We start from the raw sequence: 18845 nt of genomic DNA on the forward strand, positions 1-18845 counted from the left end.
TTTATATTCAGCTGCTGAACATGGAATAGTTAAAAAAAGAGTTGCTGTCTTTGACTTGGTGTTGTCACCTGTTGCCATCTAGTACACTGGCAAAAGAGTGGGAGTTTTATTGGGATTTAATGGGCTATTTGATTTTTAAAAAAAATCAGTTAAGTATCCCTTAAAAATTATCTGGCTTAGTATCACACACACACACACATGCTGCAACAGACTGCCACCATGGGAACTAGTTTAATTAGAACTCTGAAACTAATGCAAGCACACATGATAAAGTCTAGACCCTTAATCTTTTAAAACTGAATCCATAATCCACTATCAAACGTGGCATTAACAACCTGCTTTTCTATACAAATGAATAACCCTTTGAAGGTAAGCATTATAAATGATGATTATATGACTACCCATATTTGCATCCCATCCTTTGACTGAGCTCAGGGGTAGTGAGCTACCTGTACAGGTGAACTACCTCACTTTATCCTCATAGCATAATAGTGAGAGGTTAGACAGAGGGCGTTAGCTGTGCAAGCTTAACTCTGATCTTCCCAGTCCAAGTTCAGCGCTAACCTTTGCACCCCACTGCCTCCTGTGATACAATCCTGTTCAGGTCTGCTCAGTAGTAAGCTCCTCTGAGTTCAGTGAGACTTCCTCTCATCCAAGTGAGCATAGGATTGTAGCCTTACCAGCTCTGGGTGGGATTCAGCTGCACAGCATGCATCCACACAAGCATTTCAGCTTGCCATATGGAACAACCCACCCCTTTCCTCTGTGTAGCTATATACAGTGGAACCTCGGTTGTTGAACGTAATCCATTCCAGAAGGCCATTTGACTTCCAAAACTTTTGACAACCGAGGCACAATGGGTGGGCGGAAGATTCCATTGAGAAACGCGTCTCGGAAGCCGTTCGACTTCCAAGGCACGTTCGAAAACGGAAGCAATTACTTCCGGGTTTTCAGCATTTGAAAACCAAAACGTTTGGCTTCCGAGATACTCAAAAACTGAGGTTCCACTGTATCTAAAATGAGGTTTGCTGTCAGACATCCCAAGGCTTCTGATAAAGGATTTGGAAGCTTAATGGCTTTAATCTAAAGTTACGGGTTAGAGGGAAGAACCGGACATTTACCAAACGGGTGCAACGTAGCTATGGTAATGAGAAACTGTGTTCCATCTGTCTAGGGTGCAACCAGATCTGTTCGATAAGTCCAAACAGAGGCTCACTACACAGTTTCTTTGAAGAACAAAACTTTGAAGGGAATCCTTTGGCCAGCCTTAAGAAAGCCGCAGTTCTGTTTTGTTTCATTTGTCGCATTCAAAAACCATTCGAGGGGTACACTCGGGTGCTAAGCATAGGGTTGATATGTACCAGTAAGACGGCCTTTCCTCAGTGCAAGCGGCAAACAAGAGAGAGGGGATTAATTAAAGCCAGCAGAAGCACAAGGTAGGCTAGAGAACATGAATGCCCTGCGCTTGATCGGATGCAACTCTAAGCCTTGCTGAGCTGCAAGGGGATGAGAGGGAATGCCAGGCTGCCGTTATCTGCATACAGATAGCCAAGATGGTTCTGCCCTGAAGGTATAAAAAATCCGACAGTCACACTTAACACAAACAAAATGGGAAAACTACAGAGCAGAACTAGCATGGGGATCAGGCAGGGGATGTGTGTTCTTGAGTGGGTGGGATGGTGATCTGGGAGATGGCAACCCAGCTCTGCTCTGTGATACATTCATTCATTCCCTGCGTTGCTGCAATGCAAATATGATCTGTGCCTGCACTTTATACTTGTTATGCTTATAGATGTCTGAGCTTTCTCTTTATCACAGCAGTTTATTGATTGTCCACAGTGTCTGAAGTTGTTGGCGTTTTTTATCTTGGCATGCAAAAGTCTCTGTAAGGGTGTTTATTTCTGCTGGTTAAGATGGCAGTACTTGAAGCTGTAGTTCTCATTGTTCACTCTAGCGGGAAGCTTGCCTGGATTTTAAGATTAGTCCTAGCTTGCTGGCATCTAAAAATAAACTTTCAGCTCCATACATCACTAATTTATAAGTTCGTCTACAGGCAGATGTTTTTATTCTATACTCCGTATTTCTCACAAAAGGATTCCTTTTTTCATCTACTGCTTGGATAATTCAGAGTTCAGGTGCCCTTTTAGACCTCTAACTTGTCTTTGCTGGGGGGCGCTGAAAAAGAAGGTCTTTTTTGTCTCCTGCTTCTTCCTTCCTCCTACAAGTCTGATACCACTCCTACAAGTCTATCTTGCCAGAGCTGTGTGGTAGCACCTGCCCAACCTGGCCAGCCAATTTAGCTGTCACCAAATGTGCAGACCATGTTCTCCTGGTAGCTGCCCTGGGCTGTTCCTTTGTGATCTCCCTACAGATAGTACCTTCCAATCTTCTAGAGTCAGCCTCTGGCTTTGTGGCCAGTAGTTGCTTCCTGGTTAGTATTAACTAGCTTTTGTGCAATTGCTCCCTAACAGTTTTGTTTTTCAATTCTGCGCGCTTCAAATACAATACAAATAAGCTGCTAAGGGAACAGACCATAAGACTAGATTATAAATATTACATATGTTTTCGTTTGACTGAAGCATCTGCTTCTGGAAAGGTATTCTGCCCCATGCCCTCCTGTCACGTTTATTTTCAGCTTGAGCATTTTCTATCCCCACACAGCACATCTGAGGAGCATTCATCTTGCACACACACTATTGCTCATGTGTTAGCAATGGCAGACCTTGACAGGTATGTGATTTTGACAGCCAAAACTATCCAGCGCTTTCCCTTCATGTCAGTTACCAGTTCATTTGAAATAACACTTCACAATGAAACAGGACTGATCACCGAGACAATGAAAAAGTGGCAAGGGGCAGTGAATACTTTGCCACCGGTCCATGTCAGCCATTTCTTTCTTTCCAGGGGCCATTTTGTGCAACAGTGCTTAGATGATTTCTTTTTCTTTTTCTGCTGTTGCTGTCACAAAACTGTAAACAGATTCTCTCATGAAAAATGACCTTGAGTGCTGGAGTGATAGAGGCTTACTTTGTTGCTTGGAACTTGGGAATCGAGGCTGATCTGTCTTCTGATAGACTGCAGAGCATCTAATCCCTTTTGCGGATGGCAAAGAGCAGAGCAATCCATGCCAACTCTCAGGCGGCTGGGGATTGTTGTCAAGCCAGAAGCAAGCGTTCCATTGGATCCTGCCTGGTGCTTAAAGAGGAATACTGGAGGCTAAAGCTCTCTGCATGGATTCTGGATGCTTTTGATGAAATAATGCTTTCCCCTTGTGCTGATGCAAGCACCTTGGCTGCTGTCCAACTTTTTCTGCTAGAAGCTTCTTGACCCTGGACAGCCACTTTCCTGTGGTGCTTCTAGTCTGCAAATCTTTTCCACATGGTATTTTTGGGGGGAAGCTTATTATAAGACACAGCAAGGCAGTATTAACTAGAACAATTCTGTTTATAATTCACTCCTGTAATCAACTGTCCCTTGTCATTGCTACATAGAGACACAACACTGCTGTCAGTTCCACATTTTTCTTTTGCTCTATCCTTTTTTATGAGCTTCACTTTTCAAGCCCTTCCAAAGTCCTAATCTTCCTTTGTTGCATTTGCAGTCCAGAGGATTGGCTTTGTGGTTAAGTTCAGAAAACATTCAAGCTGACTCAAAACTCTGGGTAATGCAGTTTTCATTTCCTCTGCCCTTCATAAACTGGCCTCAGTTTGTGTGTAGTGTCAGTCATCATAGGTCCCCCCTGGTGAATTGTGTCTTCAAAGTGAATTGGGTTGAATCGTGGTTTTTTAGTCTTCATAGAGCTACTGGTAACCCTTTCCCCTTCTCCTTTAATATGCTCAGGATAGAAAAGTGACTGGTCAAATTTGCTAAGGACGCACCATTTTGCCGTGGCTTAAGAGAAATGAACTATGTGCTCAGAACAATCTTAAGGTTTTGTATCAATGAATTTAGCATGCACTGAATAATTGAATTATTCAGTTCCATATATAGCATTCCATATATATTTCTTACAAATCTTTAATTGCCTTAGCTCTTTTCATTCCTCTGCGAGTAACTGCTACCGGGTACAATACCAGAGAAGATGGTAGCAGTGGCCAGTGGCAGCTTGTACGTTGCCACTTTGCTGCCCAGTGCAAAACCAGTACATTGCTGCCCAGTGCAAAACCAAAGCACCTGCTGCAGTGATGGCTTGATATCTTTAGAAGGCCCATCAGCCCCAAATAGTTCCTTGCCTAGAATCCCCATACACTGGCGGGCGTGCTATTTGAATAGCAGAGACCCTATACAGCAGAACATGTTTCATTGTTCTGCTCTTTCCTTGTTTTAGTTTTAGGGTGCTTTTGGGTTGTTGATGTATTGTCAGATCATGTATCATTTCCCCCAGTTTCTTTCTCCTTTCTCTTGGCTAACTGGGGCTTCTGCTCCTTGACTCCTTTCCCAGGCAGCCAAAGGCCTTCTCCCAGGCAGCTGCACCCATAAACAAAGCTGGTGGTGTCTGGACACGAGAGCTTCCCCCAGGATGGCACATTTGCTGGTAAAATAACAGAGCGAGGTACCTGTGAAACATTGGCGCTCCCTAACCTGTTCTGGAGCTTCAGGGAAGCCTGTGTCCAACCCTGCCACAAATTCTTATGTTCATCTGCTTAACTGGTGGTCACATCCAGCGGAGGGGGATGGTTGTGCCAGATGAAAGTTGGGACCCACCTGGGAAACAAAACATGTTGAGAGAGAAATGGACAAATCCACACTTTCGAAGTCCAAGTACTTTCCTGCTAATCGTCACATAGAGTACATAACCGAAGTATTGGCCTATACAGAAATGAGCCAACTTTTACTGGGTTATTCATCGCTGCACATAATAACTAGGCTGTGTAAACCTCTCCATGCTTTAATGATCTCTTGTAAACAGTGCAGTGCATATTTCATTGTGGCCATATGCCCTATCATGTGGCGTTTCTTATTTAAACCCCTACTGGAACATGCCAACTAATTAAGATTCAGGAAAGGCAGTGGCTGTGATTCTGTGGAGCGCTCATGTATAGATGCTGCCAGTGAAAATTGTGCTATACTAGCAGGCTGCAGGACAGGTTGATGCATGAGGTACAAATGTGCACTGGAAAGGAAGCGAAAACGCACACCTGGAATAGTCTGAATCTCAGGTGACTTGTAGCCAAACTATTGCTGATTTATAGGAAAGAAATGTGTTCTACAGGAACGGCTGTAAAAAAACCCAACAAACCAAATTACAATATATGTGAGATCTTGAAATACTATTTGGGGTAGGGGAAGCTGTTTAACCCAGTTGTATTATATTTTTTAAATTGTCCTGCTTTTCTTTCACTTAGACGCTCAACACAATTAACAGCAAAGCAAACAAACAAATCCATATACAAAGGGCAGAATTTAATGTGTGAGCAAATTTCCAATCGTGCCCAGAACCTCCCCTTTCCCTCTTCCCCCTTGCATCGCCTCCCCCACTACCCCAAAATCTGTTCCAGAGGCTCCCCATACCTTTTGGAGAAGACTCTGAGGTCCGTGGAAGGCTCTGGGAAGTGGGGTGGGGAGAAGAGCGGTGAAATTTCTCTGGGCAAGCAGAAGTCTATTCTTCTCCAGCACAGCATTTGATAATGTGCCATACCCCCTGTTTTATTAAAAAGCAATCAAATCAGAATTTAATACTACAATACAATTAGCAGTCAAAGAAATAGGAGAAGAGGTCCTGTCCCGATGTGCATCAGTAACAAGTTAAGACCAGGAATTTTTATTAAATCCATTTTTCTTTAAATGTGTGCTCTAATGCCTTAACCAACCTTGAAAAACAAGTTTATCCTCCACAGTGAACTTCATTTGTGTAAAATTGGTCTAGTCAATTTCACCAATCTGAAATCTATTGGGCAAGAGGTGATCGGAATTAGGAAATATGAAAGCAGGGAATGAATAGACTCTTTCCTCTACTGCCGATTTTGTTTGTGCTATTAGAGCCAATGGATGGAGGCACCCTTTGCAGTAAGGAGTAAGTCGCTATCATTTTGCTCAACAGCAGGGGTGACTCTTAGGTGTTGATGGGCTACAACTCGTCCTTTACCATTGGGGCTGGTGGGACTTGGAGTCCAACAACATCTGAAGGGCCACAGATTTCCTATCCTTGCCCTGCAGAAATCAAACTCTGTTGCCTTAACCAGACAGAATGGACATCTGAAAGTTCAGTTAGAATTAACATAGAACAAGGATTGTAGAAAAAAGAAAAACCCAGCAGATGTGGAGCTTGGCCCTTGCCTTTTGCAGTGACATTCTGGTCTTTGGACTAGAGATGAGGAACCTGTGGACCTCCAGATCTTGTTCAACTCCAAGTCCCATCAGCTTTAGCCAGCATGGTCAGGAGTTGGGGATGGTGAGAATTATACAGCAACATCTGGCAGTGGGCAAATTCCCTATTTTTAAACTTAACAGTTCTGCATGTAGCCCTTGCATACTCCACTTCAAGACTCAAGACTTTGTTGACGGTATCAAATATTGAGAGAAATGTACTGTATTGGCCCAAATATAAGCCACACTCCCCCCCAAAAAAAATTCGACTGTGAAAAGTTAATATGTGGCTTAAATTTGCGACCTTACAAAAATTGGCTGTTATGATATCGTTGCTGAAACACATACGGTAAAACAGAATGGGTGTGAGTCCCTGTGGAATTTTAAGGGAGCAGCTTATATTTGGGTATTTGGGTATTGTCTTTTTTTCTCCCCCCCCCCCCCTTGAATTTTAAAAGTGCGGCTTATATGCGGTTGCGGCTTATATTCAGGCCAATACAGTATCTGTTTAAGAGCTGACACCATGCCGGAAATGTAACGCATATCTTCTGATCTACTGCATTCATTGTATAATCTCTTTTTCCATCTTGACTTTTTTCAATGTGGCAGAAATTTTGCCTTAGGGAAGAAAGAGAGCAGACCTGCAAGCAAGCCAGCTGCCTTCCTTCAATTGCTGTTCTAGATGCCTGCCATGTTTAGATCGCATGAGCATGTGCCCTGGCGCAGGTGTAACTGAACTCGTGGCTTTCTTTTCCAGACCATCAGAAGATGTGCTACTCTGCTTTGGTGCTGGCTATGATATTCTGTATGGGAGAACCGCTGCCATATCATCACTATGGTGAGAAAAAGCTCCACCACAGGGGGTGGATGGCAAGCTGCCACTGAGCAGAGGATTTCTGCAGTTTTTTAAACCTATAATTAAAGAGAGACAGCTTGATCCGAGATTGCTCTCCACAGTCTGGGAAACGGCTCACCAAAACGCTTACAGGGAATATGAGAACTGGATGGAGCCCAGATGAGTGAAAACTTGCTTGGTCTTCCCTTCAGAACTGTGTGTTGAATTCAGCTTCCCCGAGATCAGTCAGGACATTTGTTGGAGGGCATCCATATCTTTCTTATTAGCTGATAAATGGCCCTAAGCCTTCAACTCCGTCCTTCCACAGTCTGTGTCTGTCTATTTCATTTATACCCCACCTTTCCTCCAAGGAGCTCAAAGTAGCATACATAGTTCTCCTCCTCATTTTATCCCCACAAACAACCCTGTGCAATAGGTTATGATGAGAGCAGGAGAGACTGGCCCAAGGTCACCCAGTGAGTTTCATAGCTGAGTGGAAATTTGAATGCTGGTCTCCCAGATCCTAGCCAGGCACTCTAACCACTACACCACACTGGCTCTCAGTAAACCACCCTTTCTGGGCAAATAGCAGCTTGGGAGGAGCAACTTTTCAAGGGAAAATATGCAAGAGGAAAGGGGTTAAATCTCCCTCTCCCAGCACCATAGCTACCAATCCTAGTCCCTCTCCCCAAAAGCTGTGTCTAACCAGCAGGTGGGTGGGGCGAGGGCATAGCAGGGATCCATACTTGGATTACCCCTCTTTTATCATCTAGTTTGGGTCCTCAGTTAGTGGAACTGTTTGGCCTTGGTGACGGCTGTACACCTACTTAATACGAATATAATACAATATGATCCATTTAATGCACATCAGATACAGACTTCCTGTCTTTATCACATGGACATGACTAACATAGTTTCATTTATTTCAGTGGATCTACTCTGAATAGGACTTAAATACAACCCAAAATGAATAACCCCAGTGTCTCATTTGCTACTCGGCTTTGTGAAATGTAGTGGCTGGCCTTATAGTTTTGCTCCACATACCAGAAATCACATCCCGTGTGGAGTCCTTTAAAAAAAACAACAGAACAAAAACATTTCTAAATATATTTTATTTTGCACAGAGCACCTCAATTCCCAGTTTGTCCAGTTTCTGTTGGATGTGATTGAAGACGGGTTGCCATCAGACACCACAGACCAGCTACCTGACCTGTTCATTAATGTTCTTCTGGCTTTTAACCTTCACATTCCAGGTGAGTAATAAAAGTTTTCCCAGCTGAGATGATGCCAAGGTTTGCAGTGAGCTGTGGAAGATCTTTCACTGTACTTTGTTTAAGTTGCAAGAAGCCTCTGCCTAGGTTTTGGAATGGGTAAGATACAGATTTAAATAAGACACTTGGCCATGCTCAACAGGTGGAAGGGGAGCAGATTTACATTTCTGAAAACATGAGCTCAGGTATTATTAAGGGAGATTTAAACTGCTTCCGGACTTGCCAGCAAGCTCTCATTTCTGCACCTCTTCCTCGAGAGGGAAAACTTTCCTGCCAACTTGGTAAACATGGTTGGCAGTTTTCCCCTTGGAACTTTACACTGACCTATCAGAGCTCTCCTTTTGCACTGTGATTAGTATTTCCAATTGGCTCAGCAACATGCACACATCTTGGCACAATTCAGGATTAAATCCACAGTCACCTTCTTTCTAGCCACTTCCATGGCCAACTCTTCTAGGGCACTGTCATTTGAGGTGTCTATAAATTTTGCCTCTTTGTCTGGGTCAGAACACACACTTGCCCAGTCTGTGTGAGGCACATTGAAGTCATGCATTATGATCATGCTTTCTATGTAGGATGCTTCCCTGATGGTATGTCTTCAGTGGATGAAGTTGTTCCATTGAGGAGTCCTGGTTTGTTTGGCACTGTGCCCTCTTTGATGTCCACAGTATGCCCTTCCCCCCATTTCTCTTTCCACTCGGTTTCCTTTTTGCCCACTACATCTATGGCCCCCTTTTAAAAATGAGCACGCCTATTCTACTGTCTTGACTTGGAGGCTTCTATTGGTAGGATATAAACACCTATACGTGTTTCCCCCTACTGGCTGTATGCTCATTGTTTAATATTAACCTGTGGACGATCAAAAACAGTTTCATCCTCCTCCTCCCTGCGTTCCCCAATAGGTAAAGTGCGCATGTGAGAACTGCACTTTCATAGTTGTGCTCCATGAAATGTGGAGACTCAAAGCTGGGTTGCTGTGAGGAAATTCCAGTCTGAGACTTCGTTGTAACAAGTACTGGGTCCTTAGCAATGCAGTTAACTGGGCATCTTCCTCCTTTCGGTGATTGGCAGGTGTTCTGCTTATCCCTTGCTGTGCCTTGTGAATTTCATTAGCTGTAGACGCATTGTAGGTTATTCCTTATAATGGCATTCTGCTGGGCAGCACTTTCTCCAGGAATACTTGATCTCCCCTTGTTCCTGCCAGGCTGAGCCTTTTGGGAAGCAGCTTAGGGAAGCCTTGCTGTTGGTGATTGCAGGCACTTTTTAATGTAATTTTTTGAGTGGGCAGTCATAAGCAGGTCAAAACACACCGTGGCATCAGGCTGCATCTTGTTAATCCTGAATATCTTGGCAAATTATTGCGCTGCCAAGTTCTCATGGCCTTGCCTTAATTGCTTTCTGCTTTTGCATGGGATGCCTTTCCACCTAGGCTTCATGAAATGGAATGGATTAAGCAGCTATAAACACATCCAGTAATTTGCCACGTAGTATTTAAGGGATAACATCATTAAGATATGGGTTATAGTAAAGTGTGTGTGTAAATAAATAAATCTGTTGCATTATTAATCACCTAATAGAAACGGATTTAAGTCTATTTTTTCTTCCCTTTTATTCATTACAGTTTTATTCTTTGAGCGCTGGCTAGTTTGAGTAATTACACTGTTTCACCTGACGGGCAGAGCATTTCTATGAATTATTTTGTGCCCACCTGGGGTACAGTGGGAAACTGGAACTTAGTCAAGAACTTACAAAATAATGCTCAGCCTCTTTTTGGGCTGCATTTCTTTTTGTGTAAGAAAAAAAGTCTATGTCTTTCAAGCCACCAGAGTGTGTAATGCAGAAAAGGCCACAAATTCTGCTTCTCTGAAACCTGTTCAGTGTATGTGTGTGTGTGTTGTCTTCGGCACGACGCTTTCTGAAATGTTATACATATTTCCCGAAATGTAGAGGTTCTACCGTTTTCTTCCCTGACACATCTCTACCTTTCTGTTGTCTTGCTCTGATTTGCCCGAAGAGTGCCAACTAGTATTAGACACAGCATTCAGTAAGTGCAGATGGAGGGAGCAGTAATGGAGGCAAAGACATCACCATGGCAAGTTGAGGTCATTTGCAAATTGCAAGGGATGGCAAGACAGAATCAGTTGCCTTCTTCCATCCTTATGGGTTTCCCTCCCCACTTCATACATAGCCATATTGTATGGTTCTGAAACAAAAACAAATAAGCCCAAATTCTTATTATAAGCATGTATCTCTTCCATCCTAGGCCTTCCAAAGCAACATGCAGTTGAAAAAGCATAAATAATGAAGAAGAAAAAAATCATGTAAAAGTGGCAGCACAATCTTAAGGAATAAGATTCTTTATTTAAGGAATAAAGCACAAAAACATAAAATAAAATAGAAAGAAATCCTTAAAAATATCCCTCCCTACACATGAATAGTAATGAGATTGTTGTCCATGAAACAAGGGGTGGGAGGTAGGTGGTGCAAAGTCAGGTGACTCAGACAGACCAATGGTAGCTCTGATTGGACAGAGGCTATGCCATCTCAATGTTGTTGTTGTTTTTAAAAAAAAATCATTTGCATTCATTTGCTGCCTTCGTTACAAGTTGTTCGGGATGTGAGTATGAAACATTCAAAATTAAACTTAAACCAGACTGTGAAATACTAGCTTTTTCACAGGGAGGAAGGGAGCTGTTGACTACTTACTCCTGTCGCTTCCTCCTGCACTTCCATGCCCATGCTGTGTGATAGAATGGCATCAATTATGGCATGTGCCGAAATAGCGGTGGGCCTCCACTGCGTGGCATTGTCTGAGCCTCTTTCTGGCGTCTTCCCATCCCCTGTGGTGGTGTAGCGTAAGTAAGCTCAATTTTCTATATGGTTGTCTGAATAATCTTGGCTTCTTGGTTGAGCAGGTGTCGTTTGCTGACTGGAGAGCAGGGAGCTTCACATTACCTAGCAAGACATATTTCTGCAGCTGAATTTTGCAGCACAAACCCTGATGACTATTTCAGGAGCAAGCTGTGAGCCCCTGTTTTGAAACAGCCCCTGACGTAGTGACTAGATGCAAACGCACACGGTAGAAATGAAGAAGTGTGTATTGTATAAGTTAAACATTTGTTCTAGAATCTTCGACCAGATTTTGAATACGGGCTTTAATGCTTGATAATGGCTAGTAGCAAATTCAGTAGTTTCATGTATGAAAATAACAAAAAGCTTTATTTTTTAAAAAGAAAGTGGTGGTATTGATTTTTTCCCCCAGGTGTATAAAGTAATAAAGAAAACTAATAAATGGAGGATACAGGTGACAGCCTAAAGATTGCGGAGGGGACACATGTATAAAATGAAAATGGCATTTTTAACGGACAACTACATTACAGCACTGGTTGCATCATAACAAGGCTTCTTACAGCCAGGGTTTCTCCAGATGACATATTTATTGTGCATTCATCTTGACACGCTTACAGAAAGTTTATACAGAGGTTATACAGTGTCAGTTGTTTACTGAACATTGGTCCTGATTGGTTCGCGAGGAAGTTATATGACAGTGAAGAGTCATCCTGATTTGCTTGCACCGTGTCTTTGTTACTTCGTTTCATTTCATTTGTTCTTTTATTAAATATACAACCCTTCATCCAAAGATCTCAGGGCAGTTCACAATATAAAAATACAGGGTCAAAGTGCAAATAAATACAGTGCTACATCAGTTTAAGAATGATCCGGTTTTAGAACAATCTGGTTTACAAACTCCACAAAACCGGAAGTAGTGTCTTGGTTTGAGAACTTTACCTCAGTCTAAGAACGGAATCCAAACGGTGGAAGGCCACCGGCAGTAGGAGGCCTCATTAGGGAAAGCGTATCTCAGTTTAAGAACAGTTTTGGTTTAAGAACGGACTTTCGGAATGGATTAAGTTCGTAAACCGAGGTACCACTGTAGTTAGAACAAAAACAAAACCATAAGCCACCCCCAAACACATTTAAAAGGCCACAGAATATTAATCAGCTTGACATCTAGTATTATGCGAGAACACCCTTTCCCTATCTACTTTCTCCACACCAAGCATAATTGTATACACCTCTGTCATGTCTCCTCTTACTTGCCTTTTCTCTAAACTAAAAAGTCCCTTGCCTCCATTCCTTTGATAATTTTGGCAACCCTTTTTATTGTGATCGTGCTTCAGCTCTGCAGTGGCTGTACATGGCATTCCTGGTGCAGTCCCATCTTAGGCAACAGCATTATGATATTGATGTGTTTGTGAGACCTGATGGGAGTGGGATGTGCATCTGGGTCGAGTGATCACTGTGGGGTAAACAACACTAGCCCTGTTCAGTCATTCTGCTTGGTTGCAAGCCTTAAACACAAGCAGAGACAAACCATTACCCATGTTGCTATCCTCCCAGTATGAAGCAGGGAGCCTCCTCTACTAATAAAAGATTCCCACACATTGTAGGCTCCTGAATAAGCGGCATTCTGATTGGCACAGAGACCCTCCACTTATAGAGAGAGACCCCTACTTTGCATTGCGACACTCCAGAAGTTGGGGGTGGGCAGTGGAGATGTGTCTTCCCCCCAGCTCTTTTTTTCCATCACTGATAGGTATTGTAAGTAAGCCAGTTACAGGCAGCTGGTCACTTCTAATAAAGCCTGTTTTATTTTCTAGTGCCTGAGCATAATGTGATCATGGTTACCATGAGCAAGCACCCCAATGTCAAAACCTTCACAGAAAAGCTTCTTCTTCTCTTGAATCGTGCAGGTGAGTTTGTCTGCAGGTTCCTATTACTGTTTTGAGAAAACGGCAGCACTAATGGCCAAGTAGATCTGAAGAGTGGCACCTGCTGACATTGCAGAGGAGGAATAATTGGCAAACAGTTCTAAGCTCCCGTGAAGTTTTCTGCCTTTTAAAGTTTCTAGGCCAGGGGAGTCGGTTCTGCCTCTGTGGTATAAGGAGATTGACCTGCTGGAATGCAGGTAATTGCTCAGTTAGTGGCAGAACGGCAGTCAGTGACCTTATCTGGCCAAAGAGCTGTATTCCAGGTGTGTAGAACTAGACAAAGCGCCGTTTGGAGTGTAGCTCCCCCAACATTTTAACCGTGGTGTCCTTAGAACTGTATTTTTGGAAACTGAATTTTTAATAGCTGTTTGCAATCACTTTGGAGTGTCTTGGTTGCGAAGCAGAATAAAAGTACTGTATAATAAATATTTAGTGCAAAGCTCTGTGCAGCTGTTTCTCAGGGATTTTGAGATCTGTATAACCAGGGAAGATGGTATTGAATAAAGGATCTGGTAGCTGATGTGAAATCCTAATAACCCTCCCCACTTCTTAAAAGCATGCTTCCTAGCCTTGGTAGTCACTGTAACAAACCCAAGGGACCCACCCACCCCCCACCTTTGTTCTGTATTTTGCCTCTGCTTTCCCCTTCCCTCCTTCAAAAGGATTTATGGTTTGACAAACTGGTCTTGTCATCAGCTTTGGATCTATACTGATTTTCTTTGTGCCCAACCTCCAGTGATATTTTGAAACCAGTGGTTGTGTATGTCTCAACAACTGGATTTTCTTCCCCATTGACACACTCTGTGAACCAAAAACCTCCATAGTCTAGCTTCTTAGGGGATCCTGTTGTGTTTTCTTTCTCTCCCAACCCACCAGCTTTTCAAGTAGCCCACCTATAGAATACTTTGCCAGCGCTGAACATTGTGTTGAGTCTGCTGTAGAGCCTATTGTAAAGCACTTCATTAAAGCAGGAGAGCTTTCCCCCTACACTCTCTAATTCCCTAAGTATTCTACCTATGCCTTCCTAACAAAGGATTGTGTGGACTAATGTATTTAGGAGCATGGGGGTCCTGCTTGCTTGTGTGTGTGTTCAGGCTCCCTTTACTTTGTTGATTTGCTCTTAAATGACTTCCTGTGTTTCATGCTTCTACTTTATCCCTGGTTTAAGCCCTTTTCCAGACTGAAAATGATGTTCTTAGCACACTGCAGGCTGTTTTTAACTTTTGAATCTCCTTGCCTTGGCCTCCTTTCAGATCCTTAGTTGTTGCTAGAAAGCTTACTCTTGACATCTCACTTTGAGTTTATTTCTCAAATGCCAAGACTTAAGCAAGATTCTCCTTGAACGCCTCCCTGCAGCTACCGTCTTTGTCCCTTGTGCAGGAGTATATGTCCTGCACTTACACTTTTTCATGTATGGAGCTGCAGTGAAGTGGTCCATGGAAGAAGTGGGTGTCTTAGGGGGTAAGCTTAATGTTACAGTTGTATGACCCATGTGTCAGAATACAGTTTATGCCAGTTTTCTATAAAGAGAGGCGCTGATAGAGAATACAAGGTGAGGGTAATGCACTTGTGGAAAGCTTTCTCTCTCCTCCTAGGGCAGCGCTGCAATGGGGAGGAAAATCTCTCTGCTCTTCAAGAGACTGGTTTCTTTCCTGCTCGGAAACTAGCTAAGCCTCTCCATCCACGCACATTGTGTATAAATTGCTTCCTTCGGCTAAAGGGAGCTTGTGTCTATGCATGTCACAACAAGCTTCTTTCTCTCTAACCTGTGATCAGACGACCCCGTGTGCATCTTCAAGCACCAGCCGCAGCCGCCCCACTCCGTGCTGAAATTTCTACAGGACATCTTTGCCAGCAAGGACACGGCAAACATCTTCTACCACACAGACATGATGGTGATGATCGACATAATTGTGAGGCAGATTGCAGATCTCTCCCCCGGAGAAAAGGTACTTACAGAAAGAAAAAGAAAGCCCATGCCTCCTCTTTGGAAGTTTGAAAAAAGAGGCAGAACTGAACATGAGTGAAGAGATGGAAGCCTCCTGGTGTGTGTCTGAATGGATAGGCAGCTCTTCCAGCTTGCAGGCATTTGCCACACACTTAAAAGCATATCTTCGCATCCAGCAGGGTTAGAAAGATGCTTTTTTTAATTTTAAGAAAAAGTAAAGCTCTTAAAGTAAAGCCAAAAGGGACAGCCAGTGCTGCAGCTTCTACCTTTTGTCGGTGGGGTTTGTGTACAGGCTCTGAAGCTACACTTAACTGTATAATGAAGGTGCATCTCCTGGTAGTGATGGAATGCTAGAAGCACGTCATGCCAATGCTCTAGAACTGCAGTCTTCAACCTTTTCAGACCCAGGGCCCATCTTCAACCCAAACATGCATTTGGGGACCCACTGCTTAAGTTTTCAGCCATATATTTGTGTGGTGGAAGCACTGCTGTTGTGACTCACCATAGATCAGGCCACAACCCAATACAGAAGTTGAACGGAATCTGTTCCGGAAGTCTGTTCAACTTCCAAAATGTTTGGAAACCAAAGTGTGGCTTCTGATTGGCTCCAGGAAGCTCCTGCAGCCAATTGGAAGCCACAGAAGCTCCATCAGACGTTCAGGTTTCAAAGAACGTTCGCAAACCAGAACACTCACTTCCAGATTTGTGGCATTCACAAAACATTCAACTTGCAAGGCGTTTGGGATCCAAGGTACGGCTGTATTAGGTCCTGAACCATCTGTTGATGACTAATGGTCTAGAGTCTGCATTTGCCTCCCAGGACCAATTCAATGTGCTCCTGTTTTGCAATGAAGTTCTAATGGGTTTGGGGCACCAATATTTTGGCATCTTTATTCTGAAATCGCTTTAATATCATCCTGATAGCATTTGTGCTCCAAAAGCTCAAATGGGCACAAAGGTTGTGTTTTGTTCTAGTCTTTCCATTGCTGAACTACTTTTTCTAGTGATTCACTAAAAGCCTGAATTATGCATGCATAACATATATTTTTATATTTCATAGTTGCAAAGAACATCTGTTCTTAAAGCTGTCACCCATCTCAAACTTTTTCCAATAGGCTAGACTACAAGACCAATAAATATGCATGGCTGACAGGTTCTTTTCAGAGGAGGGCTTCTCAGTTTATTGGGCCTTTGGTCGGTCAAGGTTGGGGATTTTAGCTGTCTCACATTTTGGCTTCATACAGTAAGCCTGAAACCTAGAGGAATGTTTCTCTAAAGCATTATCTACCATCTCCTTTCTCCCCTGTGCAAAGCAATGAGGCTGTATATTCTAGAGTCTGCATTCTTTCTGGCCAGGGTTAGTTGAGTAATTGTTCTCATCCCTGAAGCTGCTTGAAATGGAAGAGGCAAATCTAGTGCTGGGATGTTGTTTATTGAGCCACCTGAGTCCGAGTCCAGTTGACTAGTAGTTGAAAGCCATTCAGCTATTTCGATTGGCTGGCTAAATAGATTTCCAGAACTCCTCTGAAAGTGAGGGCCCCTATGGACCAATGGGGAAAACAAAGATCGCAGAAGAATCTTTCACCTATGAGCCTATTCTATTTGCAATTGTTGTGCTGCAGTCTTGCCCTTGACGAACAGATTGTTTTCCAATGTCTGTGTTTCCGCTTGTGTTTATCTTGCTGCTAAAGCCCTTTTCGATGTCTTCTGTTCCCGCAGCTGCGGATGGAATACTTGTCTCTGATGCATTCTATCATCCGGTCGACGCCATACCTGCAGCACAAGCACCGTTACACTGACTTGCAGAGGACCTTGCAGCGCATCATGGTGGAAGAGGAGGAGAGTCAGCAGTGCCAGATGGACAAAATGATAATCCAAGAGATCTATAAGGAGTTTCCAGAAATCTCTCCTGGAGACAGCTAACTGGTGCGGGGAAAGGACAGTTGGGGATAAGAATGCCTCTTGTGGTTGTATCGTTTCCATCCCTTTTTCCAGTACCACTCACACCTTATTGTCCCTTCAGGTGAGCCCTAAGGTTTAAGTGGAGTGCCATAAGACCCTACAGAAGAAATGTTCAGCATTTATGCAAGTCATTGGGCAGTTAGCTCAAGTTGATTGTTGTCTGCCCATTTCTAAGGGGTGGGGCAAAACAGCTGGAGGCAAAAGAGGTGTCTTCACAGATGGAGTGCTTTGACAAGTCTAGGAGAATATACCTCCCTAGTGACCTTTGCACAGGAGAGAGGGCAGAGGCCTGTGACCTTGAGGGTCTTTGAGCTGCACCTAGGATCCCAAAGCAAGAGGTCTCTGCTGTCAGCATCCATTTCCACCGGCATTTCTTGTCCTGCCGCTACCCAGTGGAGTAGGCCAGTGTTTGCGGCCAGCTTTTGTAACATCTCGTCTGCTGTGTCTAGTGCTCAAGTGCTGCAATCCTAGCCAAGGAAGCTGCTGCTTGCTACTCTCTTAGTCCTGTGTCCAGTGAGCCTTTCAGTCCTTTTTAAACCCCGCTGCTTGATCTCTGGGTTAGAGACCGGCTTATCTGGGGTCTAATACAAGTAAGCACCTGCTTCCGTTCCTGTTCTATGCCGTGGTGTTTGCGCTTGAATTTCTCGCCCACGGCGCCAGCAGAGAGATAACGATGGTCCAGGCAGCAGGGGTTCCTTTGACAGATCTTCTGCCTGGACTCACTGCTAAGGTGTGTCCTTTTTGAGAGTTGCTGCTTGTCTCCTGCGATGTACTGGCCTTGTTGCCTCTGGCACTGCACACACAAGGACCATGTATCTGTAGATGGCAGCACACGCTCTTCTCCCTTCAGCCTGGGGGTGTTTCTTGCCTTGAGCTTAATAGCAATTGGTTCTGCCTAGCTTTACCTTTTTATGTCCTGAAGGCTGCTTAAGCCTGGTATCTGATAGCTCTGCTCCTTAATATGCACAAATCGGGAGAGCTCCCTTTTCTTTATCTAATTCCTCCAGGTCTCCTGCAAAATGGATTTGCCTGCTTTTTTCCTATTTAGATCTTTCCGACAGGCTCACATACTAATACGGGTCTGTAATATCTTAATAAACATGCACGCTGCCAAAGCTCTTTGCAGAGTGGGTAAACAAGAGCTTTGCAATCTTCAGTGTAGAAGTAGCTTGAATTAAAACTGGAAATATTTGGATAACCTCTAAACCTAATGTGAACCAAATAAATTAAGGAATTGCCTTGGGCCCGGGCATCTGCTTTGGTATGATGTCAGTGCCAGGAGCCTCCAGAATTGGCCATCAGGTTTGAGCTGGTGAGCAAAGTGTTAGTTTGGGGGTCACTGTCTGAGACGAGTGAACAGCCCTGTTTTTAAGTGAAATGTTTAAAATAAAAACCATTGTGAACGTTGAAAGGGATTTGTATTTTCATAGAATCAAATAAACGTAGTCAATGGATAAATATTTGTGTGGTTTTTTTAATTTGATAATATTTGCATATTCTGTATCAGTTGCAGGATATTGGAAGTGTGTTTTTACAAAGGGCAAGACAACACTGCAAAATTGCTAGCTAAAGCAGTCTGCACATGTCGCTAACGCTTTGTTTTATAGCCTTGGACCTAGTGAGGCCTGGTGACTTCAAAACCTGGTTGCTCCCTGTTCTCCCTTGCCTGCTCCACTTCACTCCCAGAACCAGCTCAACAGTGCAGATAAAGTGGATATCTGGGGTGTCCCAATGCAACAGGCACCCAACCG

At 43.6% G+C, this 18845-nt stretch overlaps 1 protein-coding gene across 2 annotated transcripts in view; it reads left to right on the forward strand.

Annotated features, from left to right (window-relative positions):
* Positions 1 to 18552, forward strand: part of NCKIPSD (NCK interacting protein with SH3 domain) — a 94243-nt gene extending 75691 nt beyond the window's left edge. For both annotated transcript variants that reach the window (XM_083727170.1, XM_083727169.1), the window contains 5 exons: positions 7064 to 7144; positions 8266 to 8394; positions 13074 to 13166; positions 14961 to 15133; positions 16852 to 18552. In XM_083727170.1, the coding sequence (XP_083583296.1) occupies positions 7064 to 7144; positions 8266 to 8394; positions 13074 to 13166; positions 14961 to 15133; positions 16852 to 17055 (680 nt within the window). In that variant the 3' untranslated portion in view covers positions 17056 to 18552. The remainder of the gene's footprint in view (positions 1 to 7063; positions 7145 to 8265; positions 8395 to 13073; positions 13167 to 14960; positions 15134 to 16851) is intronic.
* Positions 18553 to 18845: the final 293 nt, after the last annotated feature.

This window comes from Podarcis gaigeae (assembly GCF_964106915.1).
Source record: "Podarcis gaigeae genome assembly, chromosome: 2".
NCBI classification, from domain to species: Eukaryota; Metazoa; Chordata; class Lepidosauria; order Squamata; family Lacertidae; genus Podarcis; species Podarcis gaigeae.